Source organism: Meles meles, chromosome 19 (genome assembly GCF_922984935.1).
Source record: "Meles meles chromosome 19, mMelMel3.1 paternal haplotype, whole genome shotgun sequence".
In the NCBI taxonomy this organism is placed as follows: domain Eukaryota; kingdom Metazoa; phylum Chordata; class Mammalia; order Carnivora; family Mustelidae; genus Meles; species Meles meles.
In genome coordinates, this window is record NC_060084.1 from 145,528 (window position 1) to 166,580 (window position 21,053).

The window sequence follows — 21,053 nt, forward strand, 5'->3', positions numbered from 1 at the left end:
CAGCTCCCCGCTCGGTGGGGGCTGTGCTGTTCCCCTGCTTGCGCTCGCTCCGTGTGTGTGTGTCTCTCTCTCAAGTAAGATAAATACAATATTCTTAAAAGGGGTGGGGGGGGAACGGTGATATTTAATTTCTTTTTAAAAAGCCCAATGGTGGGGCGCCTGGGTGGCTCAGTGGGTTAAGCCTCTGCCTTTGGCTCAGATCATGGTCTCGGGGTCCTGGGATTGAGCCCCGCATCCAGCTCTCTGCTGGGCGGGGAGCCTGCTTCCCTTCCTGTCTCTCTGCCTGCCTCTCTGCCGACTTGTGATCTCTGTCAAATAGAATCTTTTGAAAAAAAGAAAAAAAAATTAAAAGCCCAGTGGTTGAGGGGAAAGAAAGGGAAGAGGGAATCACTGTGCAGACAGCAGCTGCTGGGGCTCACCTGCACGACCCTGTGTGGTATTCACAGCTGGTGAGGAAGGGATGGGCGGTCATTCTATCCCATTTTACAGAGGAGGGAACTGAGGCACGGTCAGGTTCGGGGAAGGCTCGGTGGAAGATGGGTTGGGGGATGTTGGTGAAGCCTGTGTCTGAAGCAGCCGGTACAGTTTGTGCTTCCCAGCTGTGCTGTGCCCCTGCTCTGTTTCTCTCCATAGACCTCACCACTGCCTGACACCCCCACCCCACACCGTCCTACTCGCTGTCTGTCTCCACCAGCACCCCTCCCCCCACCAGAAAAAAGGGCTCACATAGGACTTCTGTTTCCTCTCTTCACTGCTTCTTGCCTAGAACAGTGCTGCACAGAGTCAGCGCTTAATTACAAGGACTAAGGAAGGGATAAATCCCTGGGTGAAGCCAGCCCTGAGAGGCAGAAGGTTTCACCTGGCAGGTGTCCCACTCCCCAGATGTGTGTTAGCACCAACCGCTAAACCGAGCCATTATCCGCTGCCCCGGACACAGTGGTGAGAAGACAGATAAGGCCCCAGCCCTTGAGGAGCCGCACAGACGGTACACAAAGACGAAAGTTAATAAGAGATGTGATGAGCACTAAGAAAGAAAGAAATAGGGTGACAAGGTCATGGACAAGTACAGGGGAGGAGGACACCAGGCTCCGGCTGAGACCCAAAGGTGAGAAGATGAGAACAGAGAGCTGTGGGAAAGCGTCCAGAGGGAAACCACGAGTGTGAGACCCTTGAGGAACAGAAAGCAGGCCAGTGTGGCCAGAGTTTAGTAAAAGTGGAAGGCTGGTGAAAGATGAAGTGAGAGGCAAAGCTGTAGTACTTGTAAACACATTGGCTTTTTTTTTTTTTAAGATTTTATTTATTTATTTGACAGAGACCACAAGTAGGCAGAGAGGCAGGCAGAGAGAGGAGGAAGCAGGCTCCCCGCGGAGCAGAGAGCCCGATGCGGGGCTCGATCCCAGGACCCTGAGATCATGACCTGAGCCGAAGGCAGAGGCTTTAACCCACTGAGTCACCCAGGCGCCCCGATGCATTGGCTTTGATTTGTGCCAAGACGGAGCCACTGGAAGCTTTAGTGCAGTCTAAGGAGGTACAGTAACCGCACGTGTGTAAGTGTGCAGCCTAGTAAGTTTTGACATGTGCGTACACCTGCGAAACTGTAACGAAGATTGCCAACGTAGCCATCATCGTCGAATGTTTCCCCGTGCCCTTCTGCGATCCTCCCTCCCTGTTCCCAACTCCATCCTCAGGCAACCACAGATCTGTTTTGGGTCACTGCATTGTACTGCATTCCAGAATTTTCTAGAGATGGGATCTTCTCGTATATACTCTTCTTTAGTTTGGCTTCTTTTATTCAAAATAATATTCTGAGACTCCTTTTGTAGCAGGTGTCAGGTGTCGGCTTATTCACATTGCCAAGTAGGATTCCATGGTGTGGACAGACCACGGCTGGTTTATCCATTCACACGCTGATGAACATCACTGCTGTTTTCAGGGTTTGCTGCTATAAACATTTGTGTATGATTCTGTGTAGAAATACACTTTAATTTCTCCTTGGTAAATACTTAGGAGTGGAACAGCTGGATTGTATGGTAAGAATGTGTTTAACTTCCTAGGGATCTGGAAAGCTTCCTCCCATGGTCATCGTGCTGTCTCACATTCCCACTGGCATAAACATTGTGGTCCCTTCATGTCCCCACAGACATTTGATGTCATCAGTCAGTCTCTCTACTGGAGGATTTTGAACGGAGTAGTGGCATTATTTTTTTAATTATAAATTTTATTTTATTGGGGCACCTGGGTGGTTTAGTGGGTTAAGCGTCTGCCTTTGGCTCAGGTCATGTGGAAGGCTGGTGAAAGATGAAGTGAGAGGCAAAGCTGTAGGGTTCTGGGATCAAGCCCCATGTCGGGTTCCCTGCTCATCAGGGAGCCTGCTTCTCCCTCTCCCCTCTGCTTGTGCTCTCTCTCTCTCTCTCAAATAAATAAATAAAATCTTTAAAAACTTTATTTGATTGTGGTAAGGACACATTTATCATGAGATCTACACTGTTAACAGATTTTTAAGTATACCATATAGCACTGCTAACTATAGGCACAGTTTTTTATGGTAGATCTCTAGAACTTACTCGTCCTGCATAAGTGAAATGGTACTAATTGATTAGCTGTTCCCCCTGCCCCTGCCCCTAGAAACCACCATCCTGCTCTTTGCTTCTAGGAGTCTGACTGTTTGGGTAACTCACACGAGTGGAATCATGCAGCGTTTGTCTTTCTGAGTCTGGCTTATTTCTCTAGCATCATGTCCTCAAGGTTCATCCATGTGTGAGGGACGTCCTTCTTTCGTAAGGCTGAAAACATCCCACTGTATAGACCAACGAGCCTTTATCCATTCATCTGTCAACACGCATTTGGTTTGTTTCCAAAACTCGGCTATTGTACATAGTGCTGCAAAGAACGTGGCAGTGTTAATATCACTTTGAGATCCTGATGTCAATTTTTAAATTTCTTATTATTTCTTAAAGATTTTATGTATTTATTTGACAGAAAGAGATCACAAGCAGGGGAGCGGCAGGTAGAGGGAGAGGGAGAAGCAGACTCCCCGCGGAGCAGGGAGCCTGACCAGGGACTCGATCCCAGGATGCTGGGATCATGACCTGAGCCAAAGGCAGAGACGCTTGACCAACAGAGCCCCCAAGCATCCCTGATGTCAATTATTTTAGATAAAGACCCAGAAGGGGGATTGTTGGATGATATAATAGCTCTGGTTTTAAGTTTTTGAGTAACCTCCATACTGTTCTCATAGGAGCTGCACATTTTGCATTCCCATAAACAATGGTCAACGGTTCCAGTCTCTCAACATCATTACCAACACTTGTTGTCTTTTATTTTTCTGGCAACAGCCATCCTAACAGGTGTGAAATGGTATTTCATTGTGATTTTGATTTGTGTTTCCCTGGTGATTAGTAACATTGAGCATCTTCTTAAAAAGTTTGTTTGTTTTAGTAACCTCTACCCCTGGCATGGGGCTCAAACTCAAAACCCCAAGGGGTGGAGGAAGGGTGATGATTCAGCCCCCAACCTCTTCCATTCAAACTGTAGCCCTGCCACTGGCAGCTGGACAACCTGGGGGCAGTTTCAGTTGTCTCCTGCCTCAGTTTCTTCATCTATAAGTGCCTGCTTTCTAGGGCCATATAAGGAGCAAGCAAGGGGGTGAAGAGCTCGAGACCACCTGGCATGGTCTCCCAGAAAAGGCCCAGCTTCAGGCTTGCTGGGATCCCTAGGCTAGGATTACTGGATCTAGCAATGGAGGCGTAATTGCTTACTATAATCATGCCCCCAAGTGGAATGTCATTTGTCGCTTCTCTGAACTTCCTATTTACCTGGGCACTGTGTATTTGCTCTAGCAGCCCTACCCGGGCATGAAGTCATCTCCTAAACCCTGAGCTCTGCCTGCAGGGCACCAGGCAGAGGGTCAGGCAGGGGCACACACTGGGAGTGTGCCCAGGTCTGGACACCCCCGGCCCTGCACCTCGGCTGAAGTGGACAGGTGGAGCTGGGGGTGAACCAGCCAATGAAGCCACCGTCCCGAATGCCAGCCGGACGTGCAGCGCTCGCTGGATGGTGCTGGGCTGAGCAGAGCCCTGTTAGGAGGTTCAAGCAAGCCTGAGCAGCCACGTAGCTGGCCTCTCCCACCTCTCCTGCCCTGCATCTCTGCAAACAAACTTCTTTGGCTAACATGAATGCATCCGTTTAAGAGCAGACATTCGTGGCCTTTACTAGGGGCCACATGCTGTTCTAGCCACTCCCCACATGTGTTTCTATTTTTAGCTGCTGCATAACAACCCACTCTGAAATTCAATGGCATAAAGCAGCTGCCATTTCATGAAGCTTAGGGCTATTGTGGGTCAGGAACCCTTGTAATGCACAGGGCTGATTTGGGTCGGCCCCTCCGATGTCCAATGTCTGATGTCCGAGATGGAGGGAATGACAACTGACTGGTGGAAAACAGCAAAGACCTAAGTTCCTGCTCAGAAGACGGTGCAGCTGGGGCGGGGTGCAGCCGGGGGGCTCAGTCAAGCCAGCACTGCCATCCGCTCAGGTCATGATCCTGGAGTCCCGTGTGGGGCTCTTCCCCTCTCCTGCGGCTCCCCCGATCGTGTGCGCTCTCTCACTGTCTGTCAAATAAGTGGATAAAAACGTTAAAAAAAGAAAAAGAAAGTACAGCTGGAGCTTCATGAGGGAAAACCAGCTGGCAGAGAGGGGGCAGGCTGGGAAGGAAAGCATGACCCCGGCCACAGAGGAACCCTGGGGGGCAGCTGAGAGGAACTCTGGGGGCGTCAGGGATGGGCTGGGGTCTGGAAGTCCTGGGTTCCCACCCCGATACCTCTCACATCCCCGCCAACACGCACACCACACACTTGTGTTACATTGGGCTGTGGGCCTTGGGAGGAGAAGCGAGCGGAGTGGCCGGAAAGCCAACTCCACAAAGGCAGGGTGGCCCAGGGAGGCCAGGCTCATCTGAGTTGTGGTGGGGGTCAGTGCTCAGGAGGGAAGTACACTTCTTGGCCATTTCTGGCCCCAAGGATAGGGCTGGACACTTGGCTGTGCCACTTGCCAGCTGACAAACACCCTCCGTTCTCTGAGCCTCTGTTTCTCAGCCTGAAGGACGTGCAGCTCACAGCGTCACCATGAGGGTTAAGCGAGGTGCGCGTGTTGAGCTCTCAGAAGAAGGCCCGGGAAGACGGAGGACCTGGGGCCCAGGAGCAGCATCTGGGAGTGTCATTGGGCCAGACGGAACTTTGTCAACACTGAGCAGGTGTCTCAACTCTTCTGGGGCCGGAAGCCTTGAGAGCCTGGGTGGTGGACACCCCTGCCCGCCACCATGTGGAGGACAGCAGCCCAGTGAGGCCCTGGGGGACGAGACTCAGGCACTTCTGCTGCTTCCTAGGCAGCGAGGACCCAGCTGCTGTGGCCCAGAGCAGCGCACAGACCCCCACTTCCCACATGGCCATGTCAGTCACAGACACTCTGGCCTGGCCAGTGCATGTGTGGGGTGGGGGGACACTGTTCTGGGGGTAGCGAGCAAGTGTGGCCAGGCACACAGCAGGCCCCCAGAGCGTCGGCCTTTAGAATGTGCTTCTCCGCTACTCGGGGACCCCAGGGGCCCAGCCTGGCAGGGGTCAGGACGAGAGCCCAAGACTTGCACCCCGTTGGGGGCTTCAGTTTCCTAGCCTGCCTCAGGGCCAGTGGTCTCCTTGGCTTCCCTTCTTCTGCAAAGACGGGCCAGGCACCAGTGTGCCGCCGGCACTGAAGCCGCTGGATGTCCCAGGTGGAGCTGGAGGAAACCCCTGGCTTCCAGGGACTGGGTGTGGGAAGGCAAATGGAGCCAGAGCTGGGCTCCGTGGTGGGCCCCTTCCCGGTGCCCGTGCCGTCGGACACAGGATTGCCACCAGGGGGCGCATGAGGCCAGCACAGGGCTCCCCGCCAGGAGAGTGGGAGCGCGGGTGACACCTGGGTGCAGTGGCCACAGCTCACTGACTCCCACCAACCCCTTCCCAGGGCCGAAGACCGAACTCTCCAACATACCACACTTTTCCGCGGAGTGTTCAACGTCCTCCCTTCCCACCTCTGGTTCGCCAGAGGAAAGCTCTGGAGCGTGGGCCTCCCCATGGGAGACAGGGAACGCTCTCAAGTGGCTGGGCTCTGGGACGAGGCTTCAGCAGCGCGTGGCCCATCTCCAGGACTCCGCCTCCGGAGGCTCCCAGCTGCTGAGCCTTCAGAACCCACAGGCTTTCCGCACAGGCCAGCCCCAGCCAGCGGCCTGAGACAACAGCCCTTCCCTGCCCTGGGCCTCCCTGTCGGCCCCTCCTCCCACCTCAGGACCCAACTTTCTAGAATAAAAAGAACTCTCCAGCACCAGGCAGGGATATCTGACAGCAATAAATTTATTAAGTATCCCCCCGCCCCAAAACAAAAACATAAACCAGTAAAAAAAAAAGAAAAGAAAAGAAAACGAAACGAACCATCAAACAGGCCTGGAGCAGACACAGAAGTGGACCTGACCTATGCAGAGAAGACGGGACTGGCGTGGGGTGGGGATGCGGTAAATACAGGAGGACAAACACTCAGGAGCCCTAGGGTGCCGCGGCCGGAGCTGGCGGGGGCGAGGCTGGGGGCGGTGTTAACGGCGACATGGCTCTGGGGGACAGGCCTCTGGGGCCACAGCCGCAGCCCGGCTCCGGCCCTCCAGCCGCCTCATTTGGGGCCCTGAGCCTCGGACTCCTCCTCATCATCTTCGTACATCTCGCCCTCCTCCTCGGCCGTGGCGTCCTGGTACTGCTGGTACTCGGACACCAGGTCGTTCATGTTGCTCTCGGCCTCGGTGAACTCCATCTCGTCCATGCCCTCGCCCGTGTACCAGTGCAGGAAGGCCTTGCGCCGGAACATGGCCGTGAACTGCTCCGAGATGCGCTTGAACAGCTCCTGGATGGCCGTGCTGTTGCCGATGAAGGTGGAGGACATCTTGAGCCCCCGGGGCGGGATGTCGCACACGGCCACCTTCACGTTGTTGGGGATCCACTCCACGAAGTAGCTGCTGTTCTTGCTCTGGATGGCCAGCATCTGCTCGTCCACCTCCTTCATGGACATGCGGCCGCGGAAGACGGTGGCCACGGTCAGGTAGCGGCCGTGGCGGGGGTCACAGGCGGCCATCATGTTCTTGGCGTCGAACATCTGCTGCGTGAGCTCGGGGACCGTGAGCGCGCGGTACTGCTGGCTGCCGCGGGCGGTGAGTGGGGCGAAGCCCGGCATGAAGAAGTGCAGGCGGGGGAAGGGCACCATGTTCACGGCCAGTTTGCGCAGGTCGGCGTTCAGCTGGCCGGGGAAGCGGAGGGAGGTGGTGACGCCGCTCATGGTGGCCGACACCAGATGGTTGAGGTCGCCGTAGGTGGGCGTGGCCAGCTTGAGGGTGCGGAAGCAGATGTCGTACAGGGCCTCGTTGTCGATGCAGTAGGTCTCGTCCGTGTTCTCCACCAGCTGGTGGATGGACAGCGTGGCGTTGTAGGGCTCCACCACCGTGTCCGACACCTTGGGCGAGGGCACCACGCTGAAGGTGTTCATGATGCGGTCTGGGTACTCCTCCCGCACCTTGCTGATGAGCAGCGTGCCCATCCCGGACCCCGTGCCGCCACCCAGCGAGTGGGTCAGCTGGAAGCCCTGCAGGCAGTCGCAGTTCTCACACTCCTTGCGCACCACGTCCAGGACGGAGTCCACCAGCTCGGCGCCCTCCGTGTAGTGCCCCTTGGCCCAGTTGTTGCCGGCTCCGCTCTGACCTGTGGGGGTTGGGAGGTGGCAGGAGGGTGACAGGCTAGGTAGACCTACAGCGGCCATCTGAGCAGCCTCCCAGAGAGCAACCATGGAATCTCTGTGTCTGCTTCCTGTCTGGGAAGTGGGGGTGCCCACATCTCCTCACTCCCTCCATGGCCCTCCACACCCACCATGATGCGTGTCGGGGACCCCACTGCCTGGTGCCCTAAGGCACCAGGGCTCAAGACAAGAATTGAGAAGCTGGAGGGACGCCTCCTGCTTTGCCTCCCTGGGGGAGGTTCTGGGTGAGTCGTCAGTCCTCCCCTCCAGCCTCTGGTTGGCTGTGCTGGAAGCATCAGCTAGAGCTCCCAGAATCCCAGAATCCCTTGCAGCTTGGGTCTAATGTGGATTGGTGCCCATCAATTGGGGTGCCGAGCTTCAGAAGACAGAACTGGGGTGAGGCCCTCCTGATCACAGCAATGTTTCATGCCCGTGAACTTGAGTCCTCTGGAGCCCAATGCCCGTCTGCCAGCTCTGTGATGGTCCTATAAACTTAGCTCTCTGTCTCACCCATCATTCTGCTTGAAACACCAAGTGGTTTCTATTCCCCGCGCAGAACCCTTTCTCTGTGCCACTGCTGCCAAATGCAAAATGGGAAGGTCAGTTCTGTCCTGCTCAGGGGTGACTCTGCCCTGTTGTTTCTGCTGATCTTATTTGCCTGTGATGGGGTCTGCATCAGAGTGTGAGACAAGGGAAACTTACCAAAGATGAAGTTGTCAGGCCTGAAAAGGTGTCCAAAGGCACCAGACCGGACGCTGTCCATGGTTCCGGGCTCAAGGTCCACCAGAATGGCCCGAGGCACATACTTATGAGCTGAGGGGAAAGGGGTAGGTTAAGTGGGTCACAGAGGGTCAGGGGCTCCTCCTGACCTCTAAATCCTGCCCTGGCCTGCCAGAGTGAGGCTGTCATCGTAGGTGCTCAGACTCCGGGGTCAGAGAGGCTGGAACCATGTGTGAAGTGGGGATCTCGGTCAACACCCAGCCATCCAGGACTGCGAACTACACTGACAGGGCAGGTTAGTATTCCTCCGGCTCACTATGGACATCATCTTACAGCAGCAGCTAAGTGGCCCCTGCTGGACCCTCCCATGGACTTCTGAGGAGCCTCCAGGACCCTGCCCAGCCCTGTTCGTCCCCCAGACTACGCAAGTGTCAAGGGAGGATCCCAGATATTTGAACCTCACTATGGTGGCAGTTTCCAGGGCTCCCCATGTTTGTTTTGTGAGTCTCGGGTTATACCTGCCAAACCACCGATAGGAGGGCAGAGATGCTGAGACCTGCAGTCCCAGCGCCCTCCCCTCCCTCCTCCCAGACCAAGCGCAGGGGTGGGGGGAGCTCACAAGAGGCCTCGTTGTAGTAGACGCTGATGCGCTCCAGCTGCAGGTCTGAGTCCCCCACATAGTTGCCACTGGGGTCTATTCCATGCTCGTCACTGATGACCTCCCAGAACTGCAGGGGGGAAAGGAAGGGTTGGCAGGTGCTTATGACCCCCACCAGGCCCTTTCCCTTCCAGGGCCTCAGCCATGTCTGTTAAATTAGGGGCCTGGACTCAAAGCTTGCACTAGCCCCTTTGAGTGACTTCAGAGAAGAGCCCCAAAGTTGGTCATCTGTCAGAAAAGAATCCCAGTAGACATGACATTGACTGCCTGTATGTCCACAGTGCCTGGCGCCCTCAGAGTGGCTCAGGGCTCAGCAGACGCAGACCCAGGCCCCCCAGATTCAGCTCTGCACTTGCTAACCAGAAGTCCTGCTCGGTCCATTCCTCCATGAGGGGCTGGTAGAAAACACCCTCTAGGGGTGGTTTTCTTTATTCTCTCTTTCCAGACAAAGGAACCAAGGCACAGAGAAGGCAAAGAGCTGCCTACAGTGACAGAGACAGTGTCCGGGATACACATGCCCCTTAGTGTCCGGGCAACGGATGCTCAGAGACAGGGTCTGGTACATCATCAGCCTCAGCCAACGGGAACCACAGGGGCCCTGAATGGGGGATGACTTGCCTGGTTCTCCCAGCCTGTCTGCGAAGAGCTGCCCAGCCCAAGCTCCAGGGTTCACTCCGGCCACTGCCTGCTGCCACCCACCCTCACCCCCTTGAGCTGGAACCCATAGTGCTTCTCAAAATCTGCTCCCAGGGCACAAAAGCACAGAGCAGGGCCCACATTCAGGAGCTGTACCACGTCTTCCCAGCCGTGTGACCCTGGGCAGGTCCTGAAGACTATGTGCCTCAGGGTCCTCATCTGTTCATAGGCCTGATGGGGAAAATGGTCTTTGTGGGAATAAAGCCAGGGCAGAGCATGTGAATGGGCACTTATATGTCAGCACACAAAGCCACATCCCCTGGGTGAAGGGAAGGCTGCACAGAGCTTGGCTCTCACCCCAAGGACATTTCTAAGCCATGTGGAACACAGTGGGCCCATGCAGAGAGGGTCATTAGTCACACACGGTGTGACTTCCCAGGGCCCCTCCCCTTTGCTCCTCAGGGTTGGAGTGACTTTCAGAAGATGAATGGTAGGAAGGCCTGGAGAAGTAACAGATCCTTACGTGGGAGTCATGTGCCCATAAAAGACGGCTCAGTGAGAAATGCAGTTAAAACCCAGTCTGCGCGTGTTTATCTCTATACAGACGTCTAACAGGCCCAGAGGCATCTGCTCCAGGGAATTGGAATGTGGGTCTGGGCTAGGGGAAAGTTCTTCTCACTGTATATCCTTTGGCTCTTTTGGAATTGTCCCATGTTAGTTTCTAAACAACAAAAGATTAGTTAGAAAATATTTTTTAAAACTCTGATAATTAAAGGGGCGCCTGAGTGGCTCAGTGGGTTGAAGCCTCTGCCTTCAGCTCGGGTCATGATCCCAGGGTCCTGGGATCGAGCCCCGCATCTGGCTCTCTGCTTAGCAGATAGTCTGCTCCTCTCCCAACCCCACCCCCACCTGCTTCTCTGCCTGCTTGTGACCTCTGTCTGTCAAATGAATAAATAAAATCTTAAAAAAAAAAAAAACTCCTCTGATAATTAGGGACGCCTGGGTGATTCAGTCACTTAAGTGTCTGCCTTCGGCTCCAGTCCTGATCCCAGGGTCCTGGGATTAAGCCCCCCATTGGGATCCCTGCTCCACGGAGAGTCTGCTTCTCCCTCTGTCTCTGAACTTTCCGCCTGCTAGTGCCCTCATTCACTCTCTCTCTCTCTCTCAATTGAATAAATAAGAAATATTTTTAAAAATAAATAAATTATTAAATTCTGATCATCACAGACAGTGTTACCATTATTATAAAACAAGCAGGAAAGTCCTGGTGTTCATCCAGAGAGGCTGTTACCGGAGGTCATCCCTCAGCGAGGGGAGGGGCTGGATTTACTCCCCATTTTGTCACTGTTAACTGTTCTTTTCACATTGTGTGTGTTAATTTTGTGAGTACAAAAAAGAAACACAAAAATGTCACTGTGGCCTTTGGGGTCTGATCCGAGCTGCCAACAACTGCGTGGATCTCCTTGGGCCCCCTCAGCCCAAGGCCTGCATGAAGGCAGGAGCCAGAGCCTTGGCCCCAGAGCTCTGAGACATCCCAGGCTTCTGGTTTCAGGGACACCACAGCCCCTGCAGAGGACCGGGAGGGAGTGAGCTGAGCACCGTCCTGCCAATACATCTGCAGAGAGTTATGGGAAATGTGTCTCTGGAAATCATGGTCTTCCAGGAGGTGATGGGCCAGAACCCAGCACCGTCAGGGTGGTCCACTGGCTCCCTCTCCTGGGACCTCAGTTTTCCCATCTGTAAAGTGGACACAATAGTAGTACCCACATTAAGGGGTCAGCACAAGGCCTGATGGATTCAGCAAATGGTGGCTTCATTGAGTTAGAAGGTTAGATGCTATTTAAATCTGTAACGCCATATGCACGATAGCAAATAAAAATGAAAGCTTTAAAAAGCCAATATACTGTGGTGCCTGGGTGGCTCAGTGGGTTAAATTTCTGCCCTCAGCTCAGGTCATGATCCCGGGGTGCTTGGATCGAGCCCCGCATCAGGCTCTCTGCTCGGCAGGGAGCCTGTTCCCCCCCCTCCACCGCCTGCCTCTCTGCCTATTTGTGATCTCTGCCTGTCAAATAAATAAATAAATAAAATCTTTTAAAAATAACATAAAATAAAAATAAAAAGCCAATATACTAAAAAAAAAAACAATATATTTTGGGACACTGTGGTGCAGTAAAATATCATCACTGATAGGAACACATCTCCAAGACACACCCTCGATGGAAAGGCACATTGCATAATGATAAAGTAAAAAAGGGGCCTTCGAAAAGATGTTATGTTTTTCTACAAAGATATGCATAGCTGCACATACACAGAAAACAGGCTGGAAGAATGGAAACAAAGTTGTCCCCCCAGGAGAGCAGGACCTAGGGTGGACCTAGCAGGTCCGAGCAGGACCGTGAAGTGGTTATATGGGCACTTTGGTTTTATCTGCAATGTTTCAACTTTTTAGAAGAATGTATTAATTGCTTTTGAGGTTAAAACTAACAAAACTGTGATTTAAAATAAGTATCGTCCTAGTAAAAATATGATGTGATATTTAATCAATAACAAAACGCAATTTTGTAAATTAAGTACGAAATAATTATGACCATCACTACGGTTGAGAAAACTGCCGGATGGCGCGGGGACTGAGCGTCGCGGGGCCGCGCCCGGCGCTGTCCGTGGTGCTGATCCTTCTCCCCGTCCTCGCTCTGGGACGGAGGAGGCGTCGGCGAAGGCAAGCGGGGGCAGCGGCTCCGCGGAGGGAGAGCTTGCAGATTACGGGCAGGCGTCAGACCCTTCCAGGATCTCGAAGCCTCTCCCCGCCCGGAGCACCGCGAGCGCGAACACTGACCCATTTAGGAGACCGGTTCAAGGAAACCAGGAAACCCCTCCCCCCATTGGCGGTCAGAGCCAGGGCCCGCCCTCCCGAGGCTCCGCCCAGCGGCCGAGAGAAGGGGGTCCAGACAAAGGCTCCCGGATGGCCCTGCACCCCAGAGAAGGATGAGGTCCCCGGATTCATCCGCCTGTTGTGTGGCGGCCGTGTGGGTTTTGGGGGGTGTCCCCGCCCATCCTACGGATCCGTGCAGACCTAGAGTCCAGCCCTGCCCTGTCCCTCCTGGGCGGTGCCTCAGCTTCCCGGAGCGACCCATGGGGGAAGGGCGACCCCCTATGTCACTGGATCTCAGTGAGGTGATGGGTCTGAACACCAGGCACCGTGCTCAATACTCAGAGGTCCATTGTCATGAGCGTAATGCCGGCAACCTACCGCTCAGGAGAGGTGACCTCTCTCCTAGCCCCAGTCGCCCTGACGTCTCTCCATCCCCCACAGCCAGGCCCCTCCCTAGAGCAGGGGCTGGGCTGGGCCAGGCTCCACGCCAAGAGGGGCAGACAGGAGAGCAGCGGCTCCTGCCCACCCCTCAGCTGCAGCTGGTGCTGAGAAGGAGAAGTTTGCCCTCTCCCCTCACCAGGGAGCCCACAGCCACGATGGGATCAGAAAACAGAAATGGTCAATGAACAACCTGTCCACAGGGCAGATGGCAGCATCTGCTCGGCCCGCAAGTTACCTACACGGAGCCTGGCGCAGGGGCTTGGAGAACTTTCTTTGAGTTTGGTCTCTGGAGACTTCAGAGGACAAGGAGGCCAGAAGGAAACAGCCTAACTGCTGTCACTGGTCGCCACAAAAGGCAGTGGTGAAAAGAAAGAACCAATTCCTCTCCCCACAAAATCCACCTCTCTCTGGTTTGAATTGTTAGAAAGGATCAGACACTAATTTTTAAAACAACATAAAGTAAGAAAATCAACCCAAAAAGAATAAAAAATAAGCAAACCCAGGAGGCCACACCTCCAAGAAGTAGGAAATAATCTCAGCCAAGGACACCTGTCCAGCACTCAGGCTACTGACCGCCCTCCTCCCTCCCGTCCTGCCACACCCTGTGCCCTCCCCCCACCCCAGTGACAGCTCCGGGTGTGGACTTGCCTTTGCTTGGTGTGCATCTGCCCCAGCCATACAGAGGAAGAGTGTATAACCAAATCACCACTCCCCCAGGCTCAGGCAGAATTCAGGGCTGCCCTCCCTCCCCCCAGTGACCCCTGGCCCTCCAAGGAGCAGATGTTCAGGGCAGGCCTGGCCCCTGTGGCCACATTAATGAGCCCTCCGCCCCTCCCACCTGGCCAGGGCAGCTGTCAGTGACTGCCCCAGGGGTCCTGATTTGATTTGAGACCATCATCCCCCAGGCTTCCCCCTCTCCCAGCCCCCTTCCTGGAGGCAGGCACAGCTGTTTCTTCGGGGGATTAGGGAGTCTCCTTGGTGCCCCCCCCCACCCCATCCAAGTCGCCTCCACCCTACACAAGAAGTTGCAATTTACATGTCAGCCACGAGGCTGCCCCATCCCGGTTGTAATTAGCTTTTTGTTCTTTCCTGGTTTCCATAGCAACAGCCTCCAGAGGAACCCCTTCCGAGGCCCCTTCCCCTTCAAGTCCTGTCTCCTCCCACTGCCTCCTTTGGGAAACCCGCCCTGCCCCACTCCCACACTGCGTCCCTGGCCTTGGTCCTGACAAAGCCACCCCAGCCCCGTTTTGTTCTGCGGGGTGCCCCGGGGGCAGCAGGCCCCACCCACCTAGCCTGAGCCCAGGGTGCATGTCTGAGGGTGGCGTGGCTCTCTCGCACTGGCTGTGTGACCTTGGGCAAGGGACTCTGCTGGATTCGGGGACGTGACACCTGTCTCCTAGGTTCCAGTGAGGATTGTACTCCCTGCTCTTCCTCGCAGTCCCCACGTCTGCGAGGTGGACTAACAATGGAGGGGAGGAGCCCGGGGGTGATGCCGCGCTCCAGCCGAGGAGCGGGGCTTTGTTCCTACGTCTCACCCCCAGACTCCACAGTCCCTGGGCGGGTGCTGTCCAAACCCGGCGGAGGTTTTTGCCCAGGCTTGGCTGAGCTGAGGGACAGCCCAGTTCCGGACCAAGGTCACCCCGAGTCTGGCCCCAACCCCTCCTCCAACAAAGGAATAGGGTGGGGTCAGGAAGGAGGGTGGCAGCGAGGCTGCGGGCGTGGGGGCGTCCCACCCAAACCTGCCCACCCCGCCCACCTCGCTCAAGGCCGAATCGCGACCCCAGAGAAAGGGGCCACGCCCAGGCCGTCCCCGCAGCCGCAGCCGCTGCGGAGGGCGCTCAGCCGCCGACGTGCGCTCCGCGGCCGCAGGCCTGAGATACCCGGGCAGGGCCGGAAAGAAGACGGGGGGGCGCGGCAGGGCAGGGGTCCCGGTGCCCCGGCCGCCGGGCGCGGGGCCCGGCTCGTCCCTTTGTTCCTGGCTTCGCAGTCGCAAGCGCGGCTCGGGGTGCGGCGCCTCCCGCTTCCCTCCCTCGGGCCCGGCTCTGGGCGGGGAGGCGGGCTGCGCGCGGGGCGCGGGGCGCGGGGCGCGGGGCGCGGGCCGGAGCCTGGGCCGGGGCGGCGCGCGTCCTCACCTTGGCCCCGATCTGGTTGCCGCACTGGCCGGCCTGGATGTGCACGATCTCCCTCATGCTCGGTGCGTGCGGCGGGCGGCTGCGGGGCGCGCGGACGGGCCGGGGCTGGCTGCGGAGGGCGGGTCGCCCCCGCCGCCCGCTCTTATAGGCCGGGCCCCGCCCGCAGCGCCCGCCTGGCGTCACCGCGCGGCCAATCGGGGCGGCCGCCGCAGAGCGCCGCACGGCCCGCAGCATCGCGCCGCGCCCCGGCCCGCCGTCCCCGCCCGCCGCCACCGGGTCTGCGGGGCCCGCACACCGGAGGGAGGGGCCGGCGGCCCGGGGAGGACAATAGAAGCCCCTCTTGGCTGCCGGACGCCGCCCAGGCTGCCCGCTCGGGTCCCACCGCGCGGCTGCCCCGCCCCACGGCCTTGCAAAGACGGGCTTTCTTCCCCACACCCGTTCGGGGACCGGCCCCGGGGTCCCACCCCAAAGGGCGGGGAGGACGCCTCCCGGCTCCCTGTCTGGGGGCATGAAGGGACAAACAAGGTCCCTTGAGCTCTGCTGGACCCCTTAGGGCTGGGGGAGGCAGGACAAGGCTGCGGCCGGCGCTGACCCCTCCAGGAGAAAGCACGGGGCAGGGCTCAGACAGCCGTGTCAGAAGGACGGTGGGTTACAATGGCAGCTCTGAGTCGCGGCCCTTCCCTGCAGCGGGGAATGCCATCTGCCCCTCCCCTCGCAGGGATCTGCCACGAGGTTGCCAGTGGACCTGGTCCGTGGGGCTGCTTTGTGCCCCTGCTAGGCACAGTGCCTGGTACGGAGCTGCTGCTCAGTGAGTACTGCTGTCGGGAATTACCCAAAGGACCCCAGCCAGGCAAGGGGCTGACAGGGTGGGGAATGGTGGGCAGGGATTTCTGTCTGATTCACGCCCTGGTGTCACCTGGACTCCTGGACTCTTGGTCCAAGTGAGGCCAACACCACAGGGGATGGAGGCGAAGTAGTGAGACGGTGTGCATAAGGCAGAGATGGGGGATTCCTGGGACGGGGGCGGGGGTCAGAGGAGAAAGGAGGGTGTGAACTAGACCACAGTACAGACATTACGTTACACGTGCAGGACACCGAGGTCAGACGCTGTCGTGAAGCCACCTTATAATAAGGTCCTTCTGGTATTTCAGTATCAGAACCTTCCAGGAAGTCTCGGTCACAGTGCATGGAGGTCCCACAGGCGGTCAGCTGGGCAGGCCTGTGGTGTGCCTGTGTCTAGGCTGCGCTCAGGAGTGCATGGACAGGGTGTGCCTGTGCATACGCCCTTCTTTACCCCCACCCTGAGCTCTCCAGTTCAACTAGTCTAGAAATGGGTCTTTTGTTCTCAAGAGACACCCCTCCCCCACAACGTGTCCACGATGCGGCTTTCTGTGGTTGGCTTCCGGCTGCCTGGGGCCCCTCCCTGTCTCCCGCTCAGGGGGTCCTTGGTAAGCATTTGGCTCTTCCCCAAAATTGGCTGCGCCTCCCCATCCGAGCAAAGGAAGAACCTTTGCAGCACCGTGTTGGCCAAGCTCCATTACCCAACATGCCCGTCTCCCTGCGTGATGGCGTCGGGCCAGGTCACCTCTCTCTCCATCCCCAGAGGACTCTGGTGCCGGGTTCAAGGCTGACTCACTGTCTTGTCTCCCAGCAAAGGCTGGCCCTGCCGGGAACCAGTGCCTGGCCTCAAGGCCAGCAGTTTGGGCTGAAGCTACCAGCAGGGGTGGGGCCTGGCTGGGGCAGAGTGGGGGTGGCTGCCAGCGGCTGCCGAAGGCTTGAGGCATTACCAGACCTGCCTTCAAGTCGGCTGATACCATCACGCTTGCCACGGCTGAACCTGCGTCAGGAAGGGTCGGCTGTAGGCTCAGTACCTGCGGAGGGAACCAGGTGGGCTCCCCAGTGAGAATCCCAGGTTCGCAGCAGAGGGAGGACCCAAGGGCTGCCAGTACCAGGGCTCACCCCAGAAGTGCTCATCCTAGAGGGCCATTCCCTTCGGGACTTGGACTCGGACAGTCCCTGGACAGCCTCACCCCACTCTGGGAGGCCTTGCCTCCTTCCCCGGGGGGCTGTCCAGGAGGAGAGTAGACCGCAATCCCCAGCACACTCCGAACTGTGGGCAAACGTGGAGGAGGGGCAGCAGGACTGGGGGGGGTGGCTCAGGCTGAGGTCACACATGGGTCACGGTGGTCGTGCTCCTGCTCCAGCTGAGGGCAGCCCGGACGGTCCCGGTGCTGAGTTGGGTCCCCATGGAGGTGACTGGGCCAGGGCAGCTGCTGTTTCTCACTGTAGTTGCTCTGAGCTGGGGTTTCCACCATGGAGAGAAAGCTGAGACCCAGGCCCGGGGTGGGTGTGATTGAGGCCCCCACACTCTCCCCTTGGTTAGGCCGCAAGCACTCTGGGTCCTTGGGGGCTGTGGCCTCTTCACCTGGGCAGGCCTGCCATGGTGTCTGGCTGGATTCTGGTTTCTTCTCCCTGCCCATCACCCTCAACCCCACCCCGCCTCTCCCCCTTCCTCATCACTCCAGCTCCAAGCACTTTCTGGAAAGAGGCAAGGCAGGGGGCCATGAGTCTGCACCAAGCACAGCATTTATTACCCGACTGCTTCCCTGAGGCCCTGCACACTGGTCTCTGACTCAGGCCAACAGCCTCTGCCCTGGCCAGAGCAGGTGTTGGCCGGCCCGGTCCGCTGGGGACAGGCAGCAGACACGGATGGGCCCCCAGCTCTCCGGGCACCACTGAGCCTTAGATCAGCACCCCCTCCACTGTAGACACGGCCCTCGGCCTCAAACAGGAGCTCCCTGCTTCCTGGAGCGGTCCTGTGCGGCCGGTTCTTGCTGGTCAGGAAGCCCCTCTTGCGGAGGCTCTCCTGGGGAGGAGTGCTCGTCCTGCACCCCCCACGGACGCTGCACATCCCAGCAGGCAGGGGCAGCAGAGGTGAGTGTGCAGAGCTTGCCTGGTCCCTGGGTGGAGGTGGAGCGCTCCCGGAGTCCGCAGAGCCGCGCCCAGAAGCCGGAGATCCGCCTCGGGTGCCTGCGGCCCGGCCCTGTCTCCAGCCTCCTCCACGGTCCACAGCTCCTCCTGGCGCGCCTTCCTTTCTCGGGCCCCAGAGGGTCCGCGCAGCCACACCCATGGAGATCATCTCTTCGTTCCCTTCAGGCTCACACAGGCCACGGGCCCCAGCCCCCGCCCCCTGCCCAGCGGTGCGGCCAGCCCTCCGCCTCCCCAGGAGCACAGGACCACCTCCTGCAGCGCCCTTCGGAGCTCCCGGCTGCGGAAGGCGTAGACGAGGGGGTCGACGATGGAGTTGCAGATGATGAGGGTGAGGAAGAGGTTGAAGTTCTTGAAGACGCAGCCGCAGGTGGGGTGTTGAGGGCAGAGGACCACGAGAGAGAGGTGCAGGAAGAAGGGGCCCCAGCAGAGGAAGAAGACGCCCAGCAGGACGGCGAGCGTGGCGGTGCCCTTGAGGCGGAAGCCCTGGCGGGCAGGGCGCTGCCTCTTGTGCAGCCGCGCGATGCGGCGGGCGTGCTGGCGGGCCCGGGCCAGCATGTGCACGTACAGCCCCACCAGGAGCGCCAGCATGGCCACGAAGAAGCCGACCAGGCAAAGCAGCACGGCCGCGCGGTCGTCGTAGGCGATGAAGAGCGCGCCGGAGAGCACGCCGGCCAGCCAGATGGCGGAGATGGCGCGCCAGGCGCGGGCCAGCGTGACGATGCTGTGGTAGCGCAGTGCGTAGAAGATGGAGATGTAGCGGTCCACGGCGATGGCGCCCAGGAAGCAGAGGCTGGACACCATGGCGCCACAGACGAGCACGTCGATGGCGTCGTCCAGCTGCTGCACCACGGTGGCCCGGGCGGCCAGGGCGCCCGCCTCCAGCAGCAGCAGCGCGGCCGTCTCCAGCACGTTGCTCACGCTCACCAGCAGGTCGGACACGGCCAGGCAGCAGATGAAGTAATACGTGGGCGAGTGCAGGTTGCGGTTCTTGGCGACGGCGGCCACCACCAGCACGTTCTCCAGCACGCTCACCAGCCCCAGGCCGAGGAAGAGCCCGTCGGGAACGGACACCTCCAGGCACTGGGGCCCCGTCCGGTTGGCAGGCGGCCTGAGCGGAGGGGAGGCTGGGAGTGTGGAGTTGAGGGAGCCCAGCAGCCTCCTCTGGGGGCCCTGCACGGACATAGTCCCACCGGGGAGCAGGAAGGGGTCCTCACTCGCAGGCGTCCCGCTCAGCTCATCGCCCCGCCAGCAGGACTCGTGTCCCCCCAGACCGCCCTCACACTCACCCTCTCCCTGTCTGTACCCACGTCCGCTCGGCCATGACCCTGCTGGAGAGACCCCGGCTTCCCACCAGAGTGGTCGCTTCCCAGCCAGGACCCCAAGCCCTCAGCGGCAGAGCTTCTCGTCTCTCTGGACTCCGGCCCTTCAGCCCACCTCCCCACCTCCTCTGCAGAGGTACCGTTGCTCAGGTCCAGACGTACGTTTCGGGGCGGCTTGCTGCCTGTGGCTCGCCAGGCCTGCTCCTCCGGGCCTGGGATGGGCTGAGGTCCCAGAAAGAATGAAGCCTTTCTGCACATCTTCAAAGTCCCCGGAGCCCCTCCCCGAGGGTGGCCACGTGACAGGCGCGCACCCTGGACGCCCAGTGGAGACCACCCACGCTCGGCATTCTCCAGGCAGCACCAGTGGTGGTCAGGGTGACACCGAAGACGGGGGCTCTGGGGGACGTCTCCCTCTCACCTGTGCTCAGCGCTCCAGCGCTCCCAGCCCTGCTCCACTCCCGGGGGCCTCCGATGCGGTGGGGGGGCTCCTCTGCGTCTGCTCCAGGTCCCCCGCAGACTCCACCGCCTCCTGGCGCCATCTCGGACCTCTGGCCGCCCGATGCCAGTGTGCTTGGGAACAGTCATTGGCTGTCGACCACCCACCTCCCACCTGAAGCCCTGACTCCCTACCCCATGTGAGATGCTTACTCAGGGCAGCCCCTACCCCCTAGGGCTCCCACCCAGGCCCTGGAGCCCTGAGGGAGGGCTCTTGCTCTGCCTCCTTCTCCCACGGGGGAGGGGCAGGGACAGAGCTGCCAGCCCCAGCGACCAACAGCCCCTACTTCCTCCGCAGAGAAACCACTTCCAAGACAGCCACGGGGTGCACAGCCCAAAGGGCCTGTGGGCACCTGCTCTGGCCTCGCTCCAGGGCGCTCCTAGCACTTTCTCACTGCAGACTGGAGCTCCTCCTCTGAAGAGCGGAAGTGGGAGGGGGAATCAGAGGTTTGTGGACGGTTTGTGGATGGGGAGACAACTTGAGGCAACAAAGGAGGTCGGGGCCTGGTTGGGTGTGGTGCAGGGCTGGGAGGGCGGGCTCCCTGTGACATTCCTGTTCAAGCCCACTCCCCCCGCCCCCACCGCCCAGGGCCAGGCACCCCACTCACAAACATCAATCACCCCTTATATCTGCATCACCCCATGGACAAAGCTGTCCCCCCTCCGTGCTTCTCGCTGAAGAACATCACACATCGAAGTACATGAACTGTAAATATGCAGGTTCGTGGGTGCCCCAACCTAAACATGGCCAGGAAGGCAGCACCCAGACCCATCCAGAAAATGTCAATTGCCCCTGAACCGCTTGGGGGTCCGCCAGCCCTGGGGGCCCCTCCGTGACATCCTCGTGGCTGTGTGGAGTGAGTGGTCTTTGGTGCACAGACCCCACTGGGCGTCTGTCTGTTCTGGTCCCATCTTTGGTGGATGCAGGCCCCCCGCTTGCACAGGGCAGGATGTCGGAGTGCAGACCTGCTGGCCTGTTGCTGGCAGAGCAT

The 21,053-nt window shown here is 58.5% G+C and overlaps 1 protein-coding gene across 1 annotated transcript; it reads right to left on the reverse strand.

The window, feature by feature from the left end:
• Positions 1–6,362: 6,362 nt before the first annotated feature.
• On the reverse strand, positions 6,363–19,494 carry TUBB3 (tubulin beta 3 class III). The gene is made up of 8 exons (XM_045988019.1): positions 18,394–19,494; positions 17,439–17,555; positions 17,287–17,366; positions 16,893–17,127; positions 15,257–15,534; positions 9,140–9,248; positions 8,503–8,613; positions 6,363–7,766 (listed from the first exon to the last, which is right to left on the reverse strand). Exons 1-8 carry the CDS (start codon positions 19,427–19,429, stop codon positions 6,691–6,693), a joined length of 3,042 nt encoding a protein of 1,013 aa, XP_045843975.1. The 5' UTR covers positions 19,430–19,494; the 3' UTR covers positions 6,363–6,690.
• Positions 19,495–21,053: the final 1,559 nt, after the last annotated feature.

Coding starts and splice junctions, on each gene's coding strand:
- TUBB3 (XM_045988019.1), bottom strand. CDS start 19,429: ATGTCCGTGCAGGGCCCCCAGAGGAGGCTGCTGGGCTCCCTCAACTCC. Junction 17,128..17,286: donor GCAAGGCCTCCCAGAGTGGG/GTGAGGCTGTCC, acceptor TTCCCTCCGCAG/GTACTGAGCCTACAGCCGAC. Junction 15,535..16,892: donor CTTTGCTGGGAGACAAGACA/GTGAGTCAGCCT, acceptor CGGGCCCCGCAG/ACCCGGTGGCGGCGGGCGGG.